General features: G+C 46.5%; 1 protein-coding gene across 1 annotated transcript in view; it reads left to right on the forward strand.

Moving 5' to 3' along the window:
* The first annotated feature begins 1555 nt into the window (after positions 1-1555).
* The window catches only part of NEMF (nuclear export mediator factor), a 38295-nt gene continuing 17203 nt past the window's right edge, over positions 1556-22647 (forward strand). Inside the window, exons 1-16 of the mRNA XM_084631392.1 lie at positions 1556-1778; positions 5290-5358; positions 6162-6264; positions 11420-11545; positions 11621-11769; positions 12005-12072; positions 12452-12538; positions 14198-14274; positions 15513-15583; positions 15674-15749; positions 17042-17104; positions 18147-18224; positions 18588-18796; positions 20888-21076; positions 21587-21650; positions 22200-22288. Coding sequence (XP_084487518.1) covers positions 1720-1778; positions 5290-5358; positions 6162-6264; positions 11420-11545; positions 11621-11769; positions 12005-12072; positions 12452-12538; positions 14198-14274; positions 15513-15583; positions 15674-15749; positions 17042-17104; positions 18147-18224; positions 18588-18796; positions 20888-21076; positions 21587-21650; positions 22200-22288 — 1577 coding nt within the window. The 5' untranslated portion in view covers positions 1556-1719. The remainder of the gene's footprint in view (positions 1779-5289; positions 5359-6161; positions 6265-11419; positions 11546-11620; positions 11770-12004; positions 12073-12451; positions 12539-14197; positions 14275-15512; positions 15584-15673; positions 15750-17041; positions 17105-18146; positions 18225-18587; positions 18797-20887; positions 21077-21586; positions 21651-22199; positions 22289-22647) is intronic.

Below are 22647 nucleotides of genomic sequence, written 5' to 3' on the forward strand. Positions count from 1 at the left end.
GCGGCCCCCCTGGAAGGGCTCACGGACCCCAGACTGAGAACCGCTGGTCTCATCTAAACGCTGTTTGCATTTGACCCTTCAGATCGCAGATTATAACCCAGCACACAGATCTCTGAGTGCAAGCCAAATCCTTCCCCAAACTGACAGTTTAAACAGTAACTCCCTTTAGAAAGAGCAGGATTTTTGCCTTAGAGCAGAACAGTGTACTTCCTTTGTTTTTTATCTACAGCGAGAGATTGAAGAAGCTCAATTGATTTCACTGAATGGAGGTTAAGAGGCGATTTAATCAGCGTTTTAAATACATTGTTTTAAAAATTCCCAGAGGGGGGAATATGTGATTTTAAAGGGTTCCTTAATTCACCAGAGGAAGGTTGAACAAGACCCCTTTGGCTTGAAGTCGCTGTCACAAAATCCCGCCTGGAAATGACCCTTTGTAAGAGTGAAGCTAATTATCCAGCGCCACGAGCGCCGCAAGGGACGGGGTGGATTCCCCATCACTTGCCGTTTGTAACTTAAGGTCGCGGCTCTGGCTGCGAGACACCCGGTGTGTGGGTGCCCCTGTTCCCCTTTTATAACCTCCAGTACATGGGATCCTCCAGGATCCCCGGCGTGCGGGTGCTCCCCCCCCCCCAGGGTGCCCGGTGGGTGTGTGGACAAAAAGAGACCGCGTCTCACCGTCTCGCCCAGGCTACGCTGCAGGGACTATTCACAGGCGCGATCCCACTAGGGCTCGGCAGGGGGGTTTTGACCTGCTCCGTTTCCGACCTGGGCCGGTTCACCCCTCCTTAGGCAACCTGGTGCCCTCAAGCTCCCCGGGGCTCACCATATCGCTGCCGAGCTTCGTGCGGACACCCGCTCGGCCCCGCCCGCCGCAGCCTAGAACCCCCGAGCTCCAGCGATCCGCCGGCCTCAGCCTCCCCAGGAGCTGGGATCACAGGCGCCTGCCACGGCGCCCGGCTGGGCTTCCCCGCTCCCATCTCCGGCTTTAAACGGCGCTGGGGAGCTGTGTGCCTTGGCCAGACGGGGGCAGGCTGCCATGGGGGAAGGCTCCTGCTCCCCCCGGCCCCCGGCCGCTCCTGTCGGTGTGTGGGCTCCGCTGTCCTCCCAGAGCGGACCCCGGTCCCCGCATCCCCCGCCCAGGAGCCCCGGTGCGGGGAGCCCCGCCCCGCATACAGAATCCTGGTGCCCGCTGCCAGGTGGGACCCGCTCGGCGTGGGAACGGGCCACTTTCCGCCCCGGGCAGCTCGGAATTTTTAATCCTGGTTTTGCCATAGCGCAGCTGACTCCTGCGCCCTGAACGAAATGTTCCACGCCCCGCTGCTGCTCCTCGTTTGGGAGGGGGCGAGCGGGCAGCCGGGCTAACGGACAAGCGGGCTGTAGCTCAGGAAAGCTCCCGCTCAAACAAATCGGGTTAGGCTCTAAGGTGCCGCAAGCCCGCCTGTTCTTTCCGAGCATGCTCCGTTCAGCTGCTGAAGCCGCTGCCCTTCCCCCCGGGCCCTTCCCCCCGCAGGCTTGCGCGGGCGGCTTCACCGGCAGCGGCCCTCCCCCTCCCCGCCGCGCGGGGCTCTCGGCGCCAGCGCGGAGCCGCCCCAAACGCGCCGCACAAGTTGGGCTGCCGGGGCGTGCCGTAGGGACGAGCACTGCGCATGTGCGGCCGCTGGTGTCTGGGCGCGTGAGGAGCCAGGGGTGGGGGGCGCGGGGTGTCAGGGGCGTCCCGCCATGAAGTCCCGCTTCAACACCATCGACATCCGGGCGGTGCTGGCCGAGCTCAGGGACAGGTAGCGTCAGCGCCCGGCCGGGGCCCGGGAACCCGCCCCCGCCGAGAGACCGGGACCCCTCCCTCAGACCCCCCCCCCGTCCCCACACGGGTGCTCCCGCGCGCTGGAACCCCCTCCACGGGAACAGCCCCCCCCGACTCGGCCGCCCTCTTGGGACCAGCCCACTGCCCCCCAACCACCCCGACCGGTACTGCCCCCCCACAGGGGAACCCCCGTATGGGAACCCCCACCCCCCAGCCACCCCGACCGGTACTGCCCCCCCAGGGGAACCCCCAGCCACCCCGACCGGTACTGCCCTCCCCAGGGGAACCCCCGTATGGGAACCCCCACCCCCCCAACCACCCTCACCGGTACTGCCCCCCACAGGGGAACCCCCGTATGGGAACCCCCACCCCCCCAACCACCCCGACCGGTACTGCCCCCCCCAGGGGAACCCCCGACCGGTACTGCCCCCCCAGGGGAACCCCCGTATGGGAACCCCCACCCCCCGACCACCCCGACCGGTACTGCCCCCCCCAGGGGAACCCCCGACCGGTACTGCCCCCCCCAGGGGAACCCCCGTATGGGAACCCCCACCCCCCAGCCACCCCGACCGGTACTGCCCCCCCAGGGGAACCCCCAGCCACCCCGACCGGTACTGCCCTCCCCAGGGGAACCCCCGTATGGGAACCCCCACCCCCCGACCACCCCGACCGGTACTGCCCCCCCATGGGAACCCCCGACCACCCCGACCGGTACTGCCCTCCCCAGGGGAACCCCCGTATGGGAACCCCCACCCCCCAACCACCCCGACCGGTACTGCCCCCCCACAGGGGAACCCCCGTATGGGAACCCCCACCCCCCGACCACCCCGACCGGTACTGCCCCCCCCAGGGGAACCCCCGACCGGTACTGCCCCCCCAGTGGAACCCCCGACCACCCCGACCGGTACTGCCCTCCCCAGGGGAACCCCCGTATGGGAACCCCCACCCCCCAACCACCCCGACCGGTACTGCCCCCCCCACAGGGGAACCCCTGTATGGGACCCCCACCCCCCCAACCACCCTCACCGGTACTGCCCCCCACAGGGGAACCCCCGTATGGGAACCCCCACCCCCCCAACCACCCTCACCGGTACTGCCCCCCACAGGGGAACCCCCGTATGGGAACCCCCACCCCCCCAACCACCCCGACCGGTACTGCCCCCCCAGGGGAACCCCCAGCCACCCCGACCGGTACTGCCCCCCCCAGGGGAACCCCCGACCGGTACTGCCCCCCCACAGGGGAACCCCCGTATGGGAACCCCCACCCCCCAACCACCCCGACCGGTACTGCCCCCCCCACAGGGGAACCCCCGACCGGTACTGCCCCCCCACAGGGGAACCCCCGTATGGGAACCCCCACCCCCCCAACCACCCTCACCGGTACTGCCCCCCACAGGGGAACCCCCGTATGGGAACCCCAACCACCCCGACCGGTACTGCCCCCCCCACAGGGGAACTCCCGTATGGGAACCCCCACCCCCCAACCACCCCGACCGGTACTGCCCCCCCACAGGGGAACCCCTGTATGGGACCCCCACCCCCCCAACCACCCCGACCGGTACTGCCCCCCCATGGGAACCCCCAACCACCCCGACCGGTACTGCCCCCCCACAGGGGAACCCCCGTATGGGAACCCCCAACCACCCCAACCGGTACTGCCCCCCCCAGGGGAACCCCCGACCGGTACTGCCCCCCATGGGAACCCCCAACCACCCTGACCGGTACTGCCCCCCACAGGGGAACCCCCGTATGGGAACCCCCACGCCCCAACCACCCCAACCGGTACTGCTCCCCCCACAGGGGAACCCCCACGCCCCCAACCACCCCGACCGGTACTGCTCCCCCCACAGGGGAACCCCCATGCCCCCAACCACCCCGACCGGTACTGCCCCCCCACAGGGGAACCCCCGTATGGGAACCCCCAACCCCCCAACCACCCCGACCGGTACTGCCCCCCCCCACAGGGGAACCCCCGACCGGTACTGCCCCCCCATGGGCACCCCCAACCACCTGGACCGGTACTGCTCCCCCCCATGGGAACCCCCAACCACCCCGCCCGGTACTGCCCCCCCACAGGGGAACCCCCGTGTGGGAACCCCCACCCCCCCAACCACCCGGACCGGTACTGCCCCCCCCCACATGGGAACCCCCCACATGGGAACTCCCACTCCACTGCCCCCAACCACCCTGACTGGTACTGTCTCCCCCCATGGGAACCCCCACCCCATTGCCCCCCAACCACCCTTCACCCTGCCACACATGAGAACCCACCATGGGAACCCCCACCCCTCTACCCTGTGTGAGAGACTGGGGAACCCCCCATCCTACTGGCCCCTGGGAATGCCTCTGCCCTACCAACCCCCCCACCCTATGTGAGAAACTGGGAACTGCCCCCATGGGAGCCCCCTTGTCAAATTTCCCCCTGCCCCCAGGAACCTCTCACCTCACCGCCTGGTGTGAGAGACCTGGGAACCCACACCCACAGCCCTCCCACAGGAACCCCTGTTGCCCCATGTTAGAGATCGGGGAACCACCCTACCCGATGGATCCTTATGGGAACTCTGATGCTCCATAACATCCGTTGCCCCATGTGAAAGGCCAGGAGAACCCTGACCATCCCACCCCGCTGTCCCCCAAGGGAGCCCTGACATCTCCAACCCCATTGCCTTGCATGGGAGCCCTGATTCTTCTGCACACACACCCATTGCCCCATGTAGGAGACTAGGGGCGTCTTGACCCCTGTGCGCACACAATCCATTTCACCCCACTGGAGCCCAGACAAACTGCACCTCCACCTCCATTCCACTGTCCCTCATGGACGTCCTGAGACCCCATCCCACTACCCCCTGGAACTCATATAGTCCCTCCCCCTTCCACCCAGGAGACCCTGATACCCCTCAAGGTGTGATTTACATGGGAGTTTTATCATCCATGTTATGGTGTCTTGAATAACTATGAATGAAACAGCAACGGGATCAAATCTCAGTTGTGCTTTCTGTGGTGGTGCTGAAAGTGCTTTAGTCCCATCCAGGCTAGCTCTTCAAGCATTCTCAGCACCTGTTTAGCCAGATGTACTGCTGACAGTCATCAGCCAGGGGGGCTAGTTTGCTAATGTAAGTGGGGCTTCAATGATAAATTGCTGATGCAGAGATATGCATATGCATTAGTGTCTCATAAAATGAATTGTTGCTGAAATTCTGGAGTTGCATTAAAGTCTTGTTCAAGTGGCTATTCTATTTTAGTTCCTTTTTGCATTTATTTCATTAATAGTGCTCCCCGCAAATTCTAATTGTATCGTAATTTCTCCTGGAGCTTGTCCATTTTACTGCGTCTACCCTATCACCTCTTCAAATGCTATTTGTATAATATATTGTAACCTAGGAAACTTATTTATGTACATATAGATTCAGTTGTCACTGAATCTTTCTGACAGGCTTGTATGAATTCTATACTGGATTCACAAAATGTATTTATTTTTTATTTAACAGCTTATTGGGAATGAGAGTAAACAATGTCTATGATGTGGATAATAAGACCTATCTTATTCGCCTTCAAAAGTAAGAACTCTTAACATTTGTGAGCTCTGTTTTATTCCTCCTTAAATTTGAGCCTATTTGTCTTGTATTAATTGCTGCTTATCAAGCCTTTATAACCAGTTTGCTAAAAACTAGTTTTGTGGTGTTCCCTGGAAGAAGAAAAATATTTTTATCATGGGCGTTCTTAGGAAATATCACAGGAAGATAATTGTTTTTGCCCTTTTTACAAACAAAATACAGAAAATAAGTGGAAGAGCAGGTGTGTTTTGCGCCTAAAAGTTTTTTCTCGTAAATACCAAGAACAGTGCGTATGCTGTGGTAATGATAAGCAGTTATGACCACAGGAGTTGCTGTTCTGAAGCAATGAGTCTGTGTAGTCTGATGCTTTTTACACAGGGCCAGAAAAGTCCCTTTTGGTCACCCAGTTTCTGTGTTGGACTGTTAGCTTTCTCTTTTCCTATTTGTAATGCACCTGACCAACTGGACAGTGCTCTGGGTGGGTGGCCTTTCAAAATGACTTCCTGCAAAAGGTAATCCTGGATATTTTTGGAGTAATCAAGTAACCTCAGTATATCTAGCCTTTAATTTAGTTTATCTTAAACTTAGTTTTTAACTTCGTCTTTTTGCTACCAACCTGGCCTCAATATATCTCAACTGTTCTAATATTTTTGACCATAGCTTCCTCTGAAAGCCCTACAACTTCAACTATAAGTCAAAGAAATCTATCTGTGGTACTTTGGTGTGCAGCTCTAATGAAATGTCATTGGTATAATGACAAATTGGTGGCGTTTAAAGTGTCAAACTAGTCTTTATTTTGTCAACAGGCCAGACTGTAAAGCTACACTTCTAATTGAATCTGGTATACGGATTCACACAACAGAGTTTGAGTGGCCAAAGAATATGATGCCATCTGGATTTGCAATGAAGGTAAATTAATCTTTCTCTTTCTGAAATTTCCTTCAGAAGAGAGAGTAATGCTGTAGTTTCACATCTGAGATGTAAATGAACTATTAAAGTATTGCCAGCTAGCTGAGTGGGTCTTGGTCAAGCAGATGATGATGATGTGGGGACTGGCTGAAAAGAAGGGCAACTGCAGAATGGTGGGGGACACAGAACTGATGCTTGGTACCTGACAACAGTCAAAATGTAGTTTTTAAGACTTACGGTACGTCTACGGTACGAAATTATTTTGAAATTATTCTATTCGAATTTTTGGAAGCGATTTTATACATTTGGTCTTGTGTATCCCCACTAAAGAGCGTGAATTCGGTGGAGTACGTCCACGGTACCGAGGCTAACATCGAATGTCGGAGCGGTGCACTGTGGGTAGCTATCCCACAGTTCCCACAGTCCCCGCCGCCCATTGGAATTCTGGATTAAGCTCCCAGTGCATGATGGGGCAAAAACATTCTCACGAGTGTTTCTGGGTGTGTGTTGTAAGTCTCTCCTCCCGCCGTGAAAGCTATGGCAGACAATCGTTTCGCACCTTTTTGGCGTGCAGACGCCATACTGCTTTCAGCAGACAGTGTAGTATGGTGAACCGCTTCTCTCCTGGTACTATGAATCCACGTCGCATTTCCTCTCCACTTTCTATGTAATCTCTATAAGTATCTACTCTTTCTCTTCCTCATCGACCGCTTCCGCTGCCAACTCTGCTCAGCCATTGTGAACTGAGCAGCACAGCTTCCGCCGCCAACTCTGCTCTACCGCTCTTGCCGCGCAACCAAGCTTCTCCATGTTGTCTGTCCTGGGCTCCCATCTCCGTGAAAGCTACAGAAGACAACCATTTCCCGCCTTTTTCCGGCTATCGTGAACCGAACAGCACCTCTTCTGCTGCCACTCTGCTCTCCTATGTTTCGTGCCCTTTTTCCAGGATTACCCGTGCAGGCGCCATAGCATGGCAAGTATGGAGCCCGCTCAGATCTCCGCTGCAGTTTTGACCACTGTAAATACCTTGCGCATTATCCAGCAGTATGTGCAGTACCTGCAAAACCGGGCGAGGAAGCGACGACAGTGCGATTACAACAGTGATAAGTACATGGACACAGATGTTCCTAGAAGCATGGCATGTGGCGATTGGGAGATCATGGTGGCGCTGGGCCAGGTTCATGCCGTGGAACGCCGATTCTGGGCCCGGGAAACAAGCACAGACTGGTGGGACCGCATAGTGGTGCAGGTATGGGATGATTCCCAGTGGCTGAGAAACTTTTGTATGCGTAGGTCCACTTTCATGGAACTTTGTGACCTGCTGTCCCCTGCCCTGAAGCGCAAAGACACCAAAATGAGAGCAGCCCTCACAGTTGAGAAGCGAGTGGCCATAGCCCTGTGGAAGCTTGTAACGCCCGACAGCTACCGGTCAGTCGGGAATCAGTTTGGAGTGGGCAAATCTACTGTGGGGGCTTCTGTGCTGCGAGTAGCCAACGCAATCATTGACCAGCTGCTATCAAGGGTAGTGACTTTGGGAAATGTGCAGACCATTGTGGATGGCTTTAATGCGCTGGGGTTCCCAACTGCAGCGGGGTGATCGACGGAACGCATATCCCTATCTTGGCCCCGGAACACCGGGTCGGCCAGTACGTAAACCGCAAGGGTACTTTTTCATAGTACTGCAAGCACTGGTGGATCACAAGGGATGTTTCACCGACGTCAATGTGGGATGGCCGGGAAAGGTGCACGACACTCACATCTTCAGGAACTCTGGTCTGTTTGAACAACTGTAGGAAGGGACTTACTTCCCAGACCAGAAAATTACTGTTGGGGATGTTGAAATGCCTATAGTTATCCTTGGGGACCCAGCCTACCCCTTAATGCCATGGCTCGTAAAGCCGTACACAGGCACCCTGGACAGTAGTAAGGAGCAGTTCAACTATAGGCTGAGGAAGTGCAGAATGGTGGTAGAATGTGCTTTTGGATGTTTGAAAGCGTGCTGGCGCCGTTTACTGGCTCAGATCTCAGCACAACCAATATTCCAACTGTAATTGCTGCTTGTTGTGTGCTTCACAATATCTGTGAGAGTAAGGGGGAGACATTTATGGCGGGGTGGGAGGTTGAGGCAACTCGTCTGGCGGCCAATTTAGCACAACCAGACAACAGGGTGATTAGAAGAGCGCAGCAGGGCATGCTGCACATCAGAGAAGCTTTGAAAGGCAGTTTCATGACTGGCCAGGGTACAGTTGTGTTTTTCTCTTGAAGTTACCTGCCCCCTCTATATATGTCACAATTGTTTAAAAACCATTCTTTATTATTTGTTGCACAACACATTGAGAGAAATCAGAAGGTAGACTGGGGGAGGGGGGGGTACTGGGAAAGGGGAGTGGAGGAGGAGGGAAGGACAAGTCCAGAAATCAAATCAAAATTTTGGATATGCCAGCTTTCTGCTGTTTGTGCAATCCTCTGGGGTTGAGTGTGTGGGTCCCCGTAATACCCCCCCCCCCGCCCGTGTTCTTGGGTGAGGAGGCTGTGGAACTTGGGGAGGAGGGAGGGCGGTTATACAGGGGCTTCAGCGGCAGTCTGTGGTCTTGCTGCCTTTCCTGCATTAGATCCACCATACAGTGGAGCATGTCCATTTGCTCCCCCATGAGCTTGACCATAGCATCCTGCCTGCTCTCATCGCACACATCCCTCCGCTCTTCGTATTCATGTAACGCTTTATGGGACTCCGCAATTGTTTGCCTCCACACATTCAGCTGGTCCCTATCAGTGCAGGAGGACCGTATGAGCTTGGCGAACATGTCATCCCGAGTTCGTTTTTTTCCACCTTCTAATCTGGATCAGCCTCTGGGACGGAGTAGATAGGGACCGCGTTGAAACATTTGCACCTGCAGGAGGAGAAAAAGGGAGGGTAGTATTTTAAAAGATATCTTTTAGAGAACAAAGGGGACACTTTCTCAGTGAAACAGACAATTCGTAGTACACAGCACATGTTTTTTCTGTACAAGGTCGCAGTTTGCCTCTTATACTGAAGTGCCTGCCACTTTGGTGTAAGTAAGCCATCACACGTGGCCGGGCAACAGAATTCAGCTTGCAGGCAGCCATGGTAAGCCCTAGGGGCACATGGGATTCTGCTTCTTCCACATTCATTTCAATGCTTTCAAACTGCTGGGCCCCCTTTCCCATAGCAAGCAATGCCTGGTGGGTTTGCCATATAAAAGGAGGGTCTGTGGGCTCTCTGGGATGATCACTTCACACAACACCCGTGGCGCAACACCCCCCCCCCCCCCCGTGTGGCTGCGATGAGGCTCTGAGCAGGGATGAGCCCTTTAAACTAAACGCGAACAGCCCAGTGCGGCGGGTTTCCTCCCACCGCGTGGCTCTGATCAGGCTCTCACTCACCAGAAGTGCCTTCTCCAGGGTCATGGTCCGGGAGGCGACTGGGTCCAGCGTTAAGAATGGTCCTGGCTAGGGGGGAAAAAGGATTCCCCACTTGCCGTCTGTGCATTGTTCTCCTCCTCCTCTTCATCCTACAATAACTCATCCTCCTTGCTCCATGCAGCTCCCCCCTTACGGGTGTCCATGGACAGTGGTGGGGTAATGGTGGTGTCACCCCCCCCCCCCCCCATAATTGCATGCAGATCACAGTAGGAGCGGCACGTATGGGGCTGTGACCCAGAGCGCCCATTCGCTTCGCTGGTTTTTTGGTATGTTTACCTGAGCTCCTTGATTTTTGTACAACACTGCTCTGTGTCCCTGGAGTAGCCTCTCTCCATCACGGCCCTGGAGACTTCAGCGTACATATTTGCCTTTCTTTTTTGGAATGTAGTTCTGCCATAACAGATTCGTCTCCCCAACGTGCAATGAGATCCAGTACCTCCCGCTCAGGCCATGCTGGAGCTCGTCTGAGACTGCATGGTTGCCTGTGATGGTGGATTGTGCTGATGGTCACCTGTGCTGATGGTGACTAGACTGGACATGAAATTCAAAAGTTCCTGGGGCTTTTACTGCCTACCTGGCTAGTGCACTGGAGTTGAGAGTGTTGTCCAGAGCAGTCACAAGGGAACATTCTGGGATAGCTCCTGGAGGCCAATAACATCAAATTGTGTCCACAGTACCTGTAACCCGGACTTGCGATCTCGATTTTTAGTGCTACTCCACTTGCCGAGGTGGAGTACAGAAATCGGATTAAAGAGCCCTTTTAAATAAATAAATAAATAAATAAACGGTTTGGTTGTGTGGACGGAATCAGTTTTATTTTGAATTAACTCGGCTAATTCCGAAATAACTGCGTACTGTAGACCAGGCCTTTGATACTCAAGCTTATAAATGTTCACTCATAAGCCATGCCTGTTGGAATTTTACTTTGGCAAAGTGAATATATTATTATTTTATTATATAGGCCAGATTCTGAAGCCTCTGAATAGGCAAAACCCAGAGTGAATGGGAGTCTTGCATAAGTAAGGACTTCTGAATTAGACTATCTGAGGTGTCAGGCCTTGAAGTGAACTATTAGGCTCCAGTTCAGCAAATAGAGCCGTTGTGGATGCGTCTGATTGCAGAATCAGATTACAGATCTTGTTAGCTCCCCACTCCTGCGAAGAGACCGTACACAAGAGTGCCCATGAGGAGCTTCATTGAAATACCTCTCTGCAAATCCCCCACTGAAGTCAGTGGGAGGCTTGTGGAAGCAGGAGTAACCCTGAGTGGAGGTCATTGCAGGATTGGGGCCTTAGGTTACACTAGCTCTTTCCCTCCTTGGGATGGCAGAGACATGCAGGTTTCAAATAGTACAGCTGTTTTTATTACTGTAAATGCTGAATGCTTAACAAAAATGTTTAATTTTTTGCAATTTGGAGCTACTATTTTTCTTTAACAAGCAAGAGTAGATCAGAGCTTGATGGTTGTCAAAGTTTGAGCAGCTCATGAATGTAATATTCAGTTTTGTAAGTTTATACCAGGTCTTATCTTTATTCCACTTATTATAGACAAATACAAGCAAGATAAACAAGAAATGTTCAGATTTTCACGGGCATACACACACAGTCGTTTAATTAAATATTTCAGTTTAAAATAATATGAGTAGGACCTTTCTGTTTACACCTTATATACATATACATATTTTAATATTTTTTTTCTTCCATATCATCAGTGTCGTAAGCATTTAAGGAGTAGAAGACTTGTCAGTGTAAAACAGCTGGGGATAGACAGAATTGTAGACTTTCAATTTGGAAGTGATGAAGCAGCCTATCATCTCATTGTTGAGCTTTACGACAGAGTAAGTCATAAAACTGTTTAGTCTATAATTAGTATTTAATATGGACTCTAATAATCAGTTTTGTTGCTATTGCAGGGAAACATTGTTCTGACAGACTATGAATACTTAATTTTAAACATCCTGAGGTTTCGCACAGATGAGGCAGATGATGTCAAATTTGCAGTTCGGGAACGGTACCCAGTTGATAACGCTAAAGCATCTGCACCATTACCTACCTTGGAAAGGTAACTTTATTCTGTGCAACATGCATATTATAAATAAAGCAAAGACCATTTTTACATATAAAAATTTTGAGTCTGAATAGTCTGTTTTAAGCTTTGAACATTGTGTAGGTGATGCAGTTCTCACAGAATTGAAATTGTTTGCTTTCTTCTCTAATTCAGAAAACATGGAAAATCAATTCAACGTTGTACATTTATTCTTTTGAATAGCAGCAATTCTGCTTATTATGTCTCTTAGGTTGACTGAAACAATATCAAATGCACCTAACGGGGAACTGCTAAAGAGGGTCCTTAACCCACATCTTCGTAAGTAATGGCATTATTACAATATGAAATGTGCAAACTGTTTGCATTCATATTAGATGTAATGTGAAAATTTAAAATAAGAAAGACACAACTGTGTTTCAGAAGGTTCAAGACAGTCTCCTATGTATAAAATGCAAAATTATTTGTTAAGACTAGAATTTTAATACAAAGGTATAGAAACTTGGCTGCAATCCCTTAATATGCTTTATATGGGTGTAGGGATTTGTCCATGAAGCACTTATAGTATCGGGACCTTTGCTGAATTTTCTCAGTGATGGCTAGAATGTCTCATTCAATTTTGGAAATTAATCATTCTTAATACAGATTTCAACCTGAATGTTTAAACTGCTTCTATAGTTGGTTCTTTCTACTTTTATAGCTTATGGAGCCACACTCATTGAGCACTGCCTTATAGAAGCTGGATTGTCTGGTAATGCCAAAGTAGATCAACAGATGGGAAGCAAAGGTATGTAGGAGTATAATATTTGTGCACTTCAAAGGTTTGCTTGACTATATTTGGAGGGGCAGAGAAGACACCTAGGTACCCTTCACTGAGGACGTAAAAGAACAGTGGCTTTGTTTCATGGAAAAAGGGTGCTCAGCCAGGATTGGCTGAAAACGCTGAAGGGAACTTTGGGTGAGAGAACCTTCCACCAAACGATGTTTAACTTGTTAGTTAAGCTTGGTCTCTAAAAGCGTGTCATGATTTATTTATATGTAACCATTGGTTTCCAATATTCATACTCACTACTCTATGAATCTCTAATCTGTGATAATAAACTTATTCGTGTTTTCAATATAAATATATTGAAGTGCTGTGGTGTTAAGCAAAGCAGTGGTCCTCAGTTGAATCTTAAAAGCTGGTATGTAGTGTTCCTTTGGGAACCCCAGGCCTGGTAATTCTGTGAGCATTCAGTGGATAAGGGCCTGGATGCTGCAGGGAAAAGTCCAAGGATTTTGAGACTGGTGTCTGCTTATTGCTACCTGTCCAGAGAAAGCAAGGCCTGGAAGGCAGTGCTTGTGTTGCCAGAGACTGGTGATTTCAGGGAGCTGACCCACAGCAGGCACAGATAAGACTGCTTCACACTAAGCAGATAGTGGTGAGGCACCTCACAACCCAGGGTACCCTTGGGGAGCATCACAATGGATATGCAGTGTAAGTTTTTACAGGCTGGAGACTACTTTAACACTATTCTCTTAAAGCCCTAGCATTGCTTATATACTAGTATTTTTCCATCCCTTTTAGCCTCAATTCTAAATAGTTAACTTTATGTCATATGATGAAGTGCTACTGTAATTGTGATACTGGAAGGATTAATAAGGGACTTACTATACAAGAGTCATGTGCCAAAGTGTTAATCATGAAAAAAATTATATGGTGGATTTTGAATGAATTAGAACAGTTGCTTTTGATTTTTTTGGAATATACAATTATGGGTTGAGGCGGTAAGGTCAGAATGATTAGTTCTGTAGTCGTACTTTGCTATGAGTGTTTTTTCGGAGGGGGAGAACTATGTTAATATGATGATCTGTAATTAATTAAAATAATGTAATACCTGATATCTGTTGTTATCTGAAGTGCTGTAATAAAGAAGGGAGTTTTATGGCTAATGTTTCAAAAGTAGGGACTTTCATTGTACACCCTTGCCAAGACAGGTAATTGCACGCATCCAGTCCTTGTTTTTTATGTGCAATTATGTGTTTATGCCAGCACTCTTATATTTTATGCATGTAGCTGCAATACGTATTTTTTAAAGAAATATCTCAAAGTTTAAAAAGGACACTAAATGAGGCTTTCTTCAAAATGGACATTTGTTTCTAATGCAAGGAGTTGATGGTTAAAGATGCTTATTAAAATGCGGACTTTTTTGAAATTTGCAAGAATCCTGGTTTTAGAGTATTTCAGAGAGTAGGATTATTGAAAATCTCATAATCCAGACTTCCCACAAGAAGTGTATATTGGAGAAAATTCCTCTGTACCCCTGGCTAGAAATGCAGTTAGTAGCAGAGGTTAGTTTTTGGTCTGTCAAGCTTTAGCCTTTATTGGTTAAGTAGTGCACTATGTGTTTATGTAAAATATCCCAAAATTCTTGCCTCTTCAAAATCCATTTTTTTTCTCCTTTAGAAAATATTGAAAGGGTACTTGCTGCTTTACAGAAGGCAGAAGAATATATGAAGATAACTAACCACTTTAGTGGAAAGGTAAATCTTAATTGATATCTGCATAGTTCAAAGTTAAACCGTCTAAGAAACATGCATTATTGTTCTTCTATCATGTCAGACATTTGCTATTGGTTTAGCATGCCTATCACATCTTTTCATGTTGTTGTCTTTCTATTTTTGCTGCTCTGATGTCCTCCAGATACTAATAAGGAATACACCGGACCCTCGCTAGAACGTGGGATTTGGGATCCATACACAGTACCGCGTTAAAATGAATTCCAATTAAAGTAATTAAATTTGGGATCCATTGCTGCAACCACATTATATGTGAATTTGCGCTATATAGATGCACGTTCTAGCAAGGGTCCGGTGTGTATATATGATGCTTGTCTTGGACGTGCAGCTTGTAAATGAGCTAATGGAGTAAAAGGGACCTATCTGACTTGTGTGTCACCATTGTATTTAAATACTGATAGTAATTTTAATGTATGAAGTGTTCAGGGATATCAAAATAATCTCAGTCTGTAGTTCAATGAGGAACCAAAATTTAATTTTGCAGTTGTGTGTCTTCAAGGTATTCATGCGCCTGACGAGCAATATGATTGTAATTTATCCTTCTACATCGATCTTAATGCAACTTGGGAATAAGGCCTGAGTAGAAAGACTGCCAATTACCAGTAGGTAATAGAAATCATTCTTTAACCCTGGGAATTTAGTCCTAATTTTCAAACATGTATTTATTTATTTATTGCAATAACTATTGAACATCCTCTGTGGGCCCGTGCCAGTGTTTCTGATCATTTTCACTTCTTGTGGAAAAATTGTGCTATAGCCCATCCACTCCTCTCTCTTCCATGTTCTGAGTCTGCTGTCTTATAGCAAGTTCTTCTCTAACTTCAAGGCGGAAAGGATTGCTCAGTTTATGGTACAATTCATTCTGATTCTGACTTGCCCATCACTGCATCCTTAACAAACAAGGGTTGTTTAAAATGTAAGGTACAAAGTTTGTGTGATGCATTGTATACTTGGGTTTGTTATAGAAGTTCAGTGTTCATTTGGAATATTTTAGAATAAAGGTGAGTGGCCAAAATTTTACCTGCAAAGTCACTTAGCACCATAAAGTCTCTATGAAAAAAGAGCTTACCAGTGGATTTAGTGTCAGATGTTTGCAAGGTGTTAAACTGTTCCTCCTTGGGCAAGAAAGGAAAAATAACTTTTAAGATTCCTGGAAAGAAATGAGTGTGAATGTGGTGTCTTATGGGGTTTTTTTTTTTAAGGGTTATATCCTCCAGAAACGGGAGAAAAAGCCAAGCCTGGAGCCAGATAAACCTGCAGAAGAAATCCTCACGTAAATATTTGAAGTATTAACTCCCTTTCTTGCTAGAAAGCTAATTTATATTAAGCATTCAAGTGATACTATCAAATGTATATTTTACAGATATGAGGAATTTCATCCTTTCTTGTTTTCTCAACATCTAAAGTGTCCGTACATGGAATTCGAAACATTTGATAAGGTATAGTGGTTTTGCTGATACAGTACTAAGTAGTTCAAATGACTGATACTAAAAACGTGAAAGAAAATATGGTGCTGGAAACTATTACGTTTTTATGCTTTATGACTAGGTAGTTTGGTGTGTAAAATCAGTAAGTATCATAGTAAGATATAAGCTAAATAAAATATTTCTTGGTAACTACAGTTGACCCATTTATGTTCCCAATTTGTCTGTCATGTCCAGTAACTGTGGTGTTGTAACTGTGTTGGTCCCAGGACATTAGAGAGACGAGGTGGATGAGGAAATATCTTTATTGGACCAAGTTTGTGTGTCTCACCAATAAAAGATATTTCCTCACTCATCTTGTCTCTCAAATGTCCAGTAACTGAAATATAGCATGTAGCATTGGTGAAAGACGTATTTGTGTCCAGAACCAAGCTACTCTCTGTCTTCACTTGTTTAAACATATTTTGCTGGTGGTTATATAGGTGTTTATAGACAGTTGGTTTATAGCTGAGGGTAATAGCAAAAATATAAATATGATGAATGTTTGACATGGAATTTCACTAAAAATGAAATCTTTGTCCTTTCTGGTTCTTGGCTAACTAAGGTTAACATAACCTATAGATAATTATTTTATACTAAATCCGATCTCTAGATTCCCTACTTTGCACTCTCCTGCCATGCCTCCCCATCATGTTTGTACCACCTACCTCACAGTGCTGGTGATTTTCATAGCATAAATAAACTCAGAAACTTTATTGTAAGCAGTTTCTGCCTGTTGAAACCAACCACAAAGAACTGTATTGAACTTCATATGCTTGATTTGGAGATTCTGTTCTTATTAACCAATTGATAATTATGCTTATGCTCAAATAAATTGGTTAGTCTCTAAGGTGCCACAAGCACGCCTTTTTCTGTTTGCGAATACAGACTAACATGGCTGTTACTCTGAAACCTTGATTATTATGATGGCTCATTGCAGAGATGGCTGTACCTACGGTAGTTTCACAGTTGTTACATACTTAGATTAAAGAACGTGTTCCTTCCTTCACTACATCATTTGCTAATATAGAATTTGGCTCCAGTTCAGTCCCATGGTTAAAGCTAGGCCTGTGCTTAAGTACCTCGCTGAACTGTCCCTTGACTAGGTAGAGCAGGGGAAGTGTGTTGAAACCTAGTTTAGGATCAGACTCCTTTTTGCAGTCTTGCAGTCTCCTCTTAAGAACAGAACCACTCCTGTCTGCTTACTCTTTCCTGATCTAGGTTATTGCATCCTTTGAGATCCTTTAAACTGACTTTTTTTCTTGAAGGCCGTGGATGAATTTTACTCCAAGCTAGAAGGTCAGAAGATTGATTTGAAAGCTTTGCAACAGGTACAGTCTCATTCACAAGCAGAACAGCTGATTTAACTCCTTTAGAGCTTCAGGATGCTGGACATTTGTCTGATTTAGGGGCCCTTGCTCTTTGTAGCACCATGTGGGTGCTGTCTTGTTCAGTTAAAGATAATGGGTTGCTTTGTATGGGGCAGGTCTGAAGCTGCATGCACCAGGGCAGTTCTTGTTGGGAAATTACAATCATTATGACCGCTACTATTATTAGTGTTACGATGCTTCCGTGGATTCCTTTTAAACTGTGCAGACACGGCATTGAATAGCTAATCAGCAAGAACATAAGAATGGCCATACTGGATCAGACCAAAGGTCCATCCAGCCCAGTATCCTGTCTATGAACAGTGACCAATGCCAGGTGCCCCAGAGGGAGTGAACCTAACAGGTAATGATCCGTAATGAATGGAGTGCCTGTCCAAAAATCACTGAAGTGGCTTTTGCTACGCTTTCTATGACAGTGCTCAACAAAATCCTGTTTCCACTTCTTTCCTCTCCATACTGTAATAGGATACAGTTGGGTGTTGAATATCTAACACTGCAAAATTTGTAATATGCAGAGTCGGTCGGCGCTACGCCCGGCTCATGAGACAGCTCATGGTGTCTGACACCATCAGGTGGTCCAGAGACCTCTACACGGAGCACGTCATGGGACACTGTCAGTACTAGGATGAGTAAACAAAACCACCGGTCAGGGAAATAACCCACTTCCTCCCCTGACTGACTAAGGGATGCACCCCCACCCATGTACCTATTCGTTACACCAACACTGACTTGGACTCTAAATAAATTTTATGGGTTGCATACCCGAGATCACTTATTCACTGATTTTTTTAAAAACTCCAGTCTGGGTCTGTGCTGGTTATGTGCTATGTATGTATCTTGTGAACCTTGTAACCAATACTTGTAATCTCTCATAACTCAAGCCTGACCCCAGATGTACAGTACCTTCCCTCTGAACCTGTGTAAATTTGATTTTAAACATTAGCTTTAATAATCTTTTTACTTTCTTTTCTTTGGCTGTCGAAAGGAAAAACAAGCACTGAAGAAGCTGGAAAATGTTCGTAAAGATCATGAGCATAGACTAGAATCTCTTCATCAAGCTCAGGTAGAGCTATCTGTTTTCATAAGACAAGTTTTAAAGAGAAAATATTTTTAATATTCCATGTAGTATCACTTCCACCCTAAGTTGTGTTCCTTAGTGTTCACTTGAGATGACAAATCGGAGTATTTATTCACTAACAAGTTCACCAAAAAGGGAGAGAAGCTAGAGGGAAGTGTGAACTGTAGTGATGATACACTGCTTCTTGTCAATGCTTTGCGTGCCCTTGGAAGAGGTCATCTTTTGAACAATGTGTTTAATTTTAGTGCAGCTGTATTAATTGTATAGATTTGTTTCTTTAATCATCATTTTTATGAAATTTAATTGGTTTTTAGTCTGAATTGTAAGAGAGCTTTTTCTTTCCTGAAGGAAATTGATAAGGTAAAAGGAGAACTCGTAGAAATGAACCTGGACGTAGTTGACCGAGCTATCCAGGTGGTCCGCAGTGCCTTAGCCAACCAGATAGACTGGACTGAAATTGGAGCAATTGTAAAAGAAGCTCAGGCTCAGGGAGACCCTGTTGCGAGTGCAATCAAAGAATTAAAGCTTCAGACAAATCATATCACAATGCTACTAAAGTAAGTATGTTGTAGATCAACAAGACATTAAGAGGGACTAATCCCACAACTAGCAAGTTAACTAGGAAAAGAGCATCTTCATTTGAGCTTACATTATTTTGTCAGTTAATATATGTCAAATGTATTCATGGTGCTGGGTTTTAGCAACATTAAAGCGTGAGTGTGAGGGCTTTGTGAACAGACAGAGGCACTGATCCGATATGCACCTTTCTTTCTTGGTTTTCCTTTAGTTCAATAACTGAAATAGACTCTTCAAGCATATAAAAGCAAGAGTTAACTGGTCACATTTTAAAAGTGGTGGGAAATGTCTAAGAGGAAAGGGCAGTAGTGAGCAAAAGCACTTTTACCTGCATGTCCTAGGCAGTTCCGGGAAACGTGCCTCATTTGGTTTGATGCAACAGGCAACACCAAGCATATTATGCAAAACAAATGCATTTAAAAAATCAGTAACTTAAATAATCTTGACATTCCTTGATGCCCAAAAGAGGGAATCTAGTTGAAAGTTTAGCATGCTGTAGGCTGGCTGGACAAGATGGCCCAGTAAACAAGTTAGAGTTCAAAATTCAAACTGGTATGAGCTGTGATTTAGATCATTCTGCTCCCTCCAGGAAAATCATCACAAGAAGCTTGATACTGGATCAGTGCCTTGCCCTTGCGGACACTTAAAAATAAAAAAACTAAATGAGGTACAAAACGTAAGGGTCCTGCAGGTATCGGCAACAAACTAGAAATATATTTAACTGTGTAAATGTACTGGAAATCCTCTAAGCCTAAACCCAAATATAAGAGATCTTCGTTTGAGTTTATATATAGACCCCCCACCCCCCAATTAGGAAGCCTAATAGAGAGTAAAAAACTGATAGTGGAAAATACCTTAAGTCAGTATGGAAAAGAAGGATATGAGAATTGTACCGATAAGCAAAAAGTGAATATAGGGGTTTCCAGATATATATTCCAGCTTTTGAGTAAAATGTGGGGCTGAAATAATCTTGCTTCTGCTCACTGTCACAATTTGCTTCCTGTATTATTTTGAGGAAGTTCTATGGCCTGTGTAATGCAGGAGGTCAGGCTAGATCAGTAGTCCCCAAACTGTGGGCTGTGTGAAGGAATGTCCAGGGGAGGCGCAGTGGGACCTGGGCCAGCCTCTGTGGGGCGGTGGGAAGGGAGCACCACCTAGCTCCACTTTGCCTCCAGTTCATCTCCGGCCGTGCTCCTGCTCCCGGCCGTGGTTCAGACCCCTTCCCATCTCCGGTCCCTAGTCTCGGCTCCCGACCACAGCTCCACTCCTAGGCCTTGGCCGTGGCCACCAGGTTGGCCATGATTCCACTCCCGGCCCAGGAGTGTGGGGGGGCATGCACATTCCATTAGTGGTACGGGGGGGCGTGCAAGAGGAAAAGCTTGGGTACCACTGGACTACATGATCACAATGGTCCCTTCTGGCCTTGGAATCTATCAGTGTCTCTGCTATTTCAGTTTGTTTCACAATATGAATTAAGGTCACACAGCTAATCATACACATCATCTAAAGACAGTTGAATCTACACAAGATAATGGAAACAATAGTATACTTTGCTGTGTGATACAGAGAAAACATTATTTATGCTGTATGCTCCTCTACCTCCTTAAGGCTACACATGTCAAACATAGTAATAGAAGACAGAGTTTACTGTGCTGATGAGTAGCAAAGGCAACTCAAAGTAATACATGCTCAGAATAGCTTCATGATAATGGATCAGATATTTCACAAAATCTCAGACCGTTACCTAGCTTGCATTTGCTTTGATTAAACATAATGAGCCACTATCTAGTCTTCATTTTGCACAAAGATCAAGGGTAAAATGTCCTGTATTTGTTTCATCTTTGTTCTCCTCCTCCTTCTCCTGTGTGAAAGTGCATAATCAAAACTGTTATAATTATACATTTATCTTTATTCATAACCATAGAGCCTTCTTCAGATTGAAAACAAGAGTGTGTATCTTTTGTAATATTATTTACAAAATTAATGGAAGGAGGAATGCATCTTGCTAACTTTTACAATAAAAAGTCTGGAGTACTTTTTAAGACAATCAATATACTTTTATATTTTGATAGAAACCCGTATGTATTATCGGAGGAGGAGGAGGAAGAAGAAGATGACGAAGCTGATCATTGGAAAGAAGTTGAAGAACCAAAAGGGAAGAAGAAAAAGCATAAAAATAAACAGCTGAAGAAACCTCAGAAAAACAAGCCATTGTTGGTTGATGTTGATCTCAGTTTGTCTGCATATGCCAATGCTAAAAAGTAAGATTTAAAATGTGTATATTTTTAGTAGTCTGCTCCTTAGCTTAATTTCAATAGACTCTGCTACTATCATAGGAATTAGTCTTTTTCCTACAGAAATATTTAGAGTGTGTAGCCTTACCTTAGTTATAGACTGTCCATTCCTCCGCCCCAGAATGTTGTCTTGCCATTTCTGTGTTAACCAGTCTCTGATAATCATTTTAATTTAATGTTAATTACATCAAGCATAGAAACAGACACAGGACATAATGGCTACTTTCTCTGCAAAGTAAATATAAAGGCAGGGCTCTACATTTCTAGTGAGGGTAATAAATTAGTAACTTCATTTCAACTGATGCAATTTTCAGATTCACAGTGATAGGCAATAGGCAAAAAAGCTAAGCCAAACATAACATTTTCCTTATCAGAATGAAGTATTTACTGCTGGCACGAAGTACCGTGGGAAGAAATAGCTCTAAAAATGAGTTAATATACTGGGATCTGAGATGTAAATGAATTTGTGTTTCACAGATATTATGATCATAAGAGACATGCAGCCAAAAAAACACAGAAGACAGTAGAAGCTGCAGAGAAGGTATTTATTATTACCTTTTCCTGGTTTGTTTAAAATGTACCTTTTTTGTGTTAATACTGTTACGCTGATTTAATGTTTCAACCCCCTCCCATCAAGCTTGCCAAAACAATTTAACCTACATGTAGGGCTGACAAGTTGCAGCCTTGAATCATTTAGTTTCCATCAACAGTTATGAACTCCTTAAAAGCATTTTATAATGGAAATGCTGACAGACCAGTAGCTGAGGCAGCATTAACAAGAACCATTATGATCAGGTAGCTGATGTTATTTTCAGAACACACATTTTAGAGAAACTACATGACAGAATAATGGAGACATGCCTTTTCAAAATTATGAAGATTTTAAGACAGCCGTTAATGAAGTGCCTCTGATTTTGCACGGGCAGAAATGGTTTTTAGGTCTGCAAATTGAATTATGTGCAAAACGAGTGACTATACTGTCTCAAACTACATTTTGGGGGTATTTTTCTTCATATTGTCTTACTGTTTGGCTATTGCTTGTATGATCACTGCATTTGTAGAATTGGGAATGTCCATATTTCCTAAACAGGCATTCAAATCAGCAGAAAAGAAGACAAAGCAAACATTGAAAGAAGTTCAAACAGTTACCACCATTCAGAAAGCAAGAAAGGTTTATTGGCAAGTAAACTTTTGATAGTTACCCTCTCAGATGAGTGTGTGAGTCTGTGTAAATTTAAAAGGACGTTGTTGACATGAAATCTAATTTGGTTTTTAAAAAAAGAGTTAAAAGTAGTGTTTTGGTACTACACCCACCCGTATGTCCCTTGTCAGTTGTTGTGGTTTTAGTTATAAGCCCCAGTCCTGCCGGTAGATCCACCTGGGTGGGGCCCTTCAAGAGTGCTCTGCATGGGTGCGCGGATCTGCCTATGTGGATCCTCTTGTGGGATTGAAGCCATGTTTTCCTAAAATTTTAAACATTTTCTCTATCTGCAATATAAAAGATCCACACAAACAACTGGGGAGACTGACTGTACACA

This window comes from Lepidochelys olivacea, assembly GCF_965140295.1.
Source record: "Lepidochelys olivacea isolate rLepOli2 genome assembly, chromosome: 6".
Lineage (NCBI taxonomy): Eukaryota > Metazoa > Chordata > Testudines > Cheloniidae > Lepidochelys > Lepidochelys olivacea.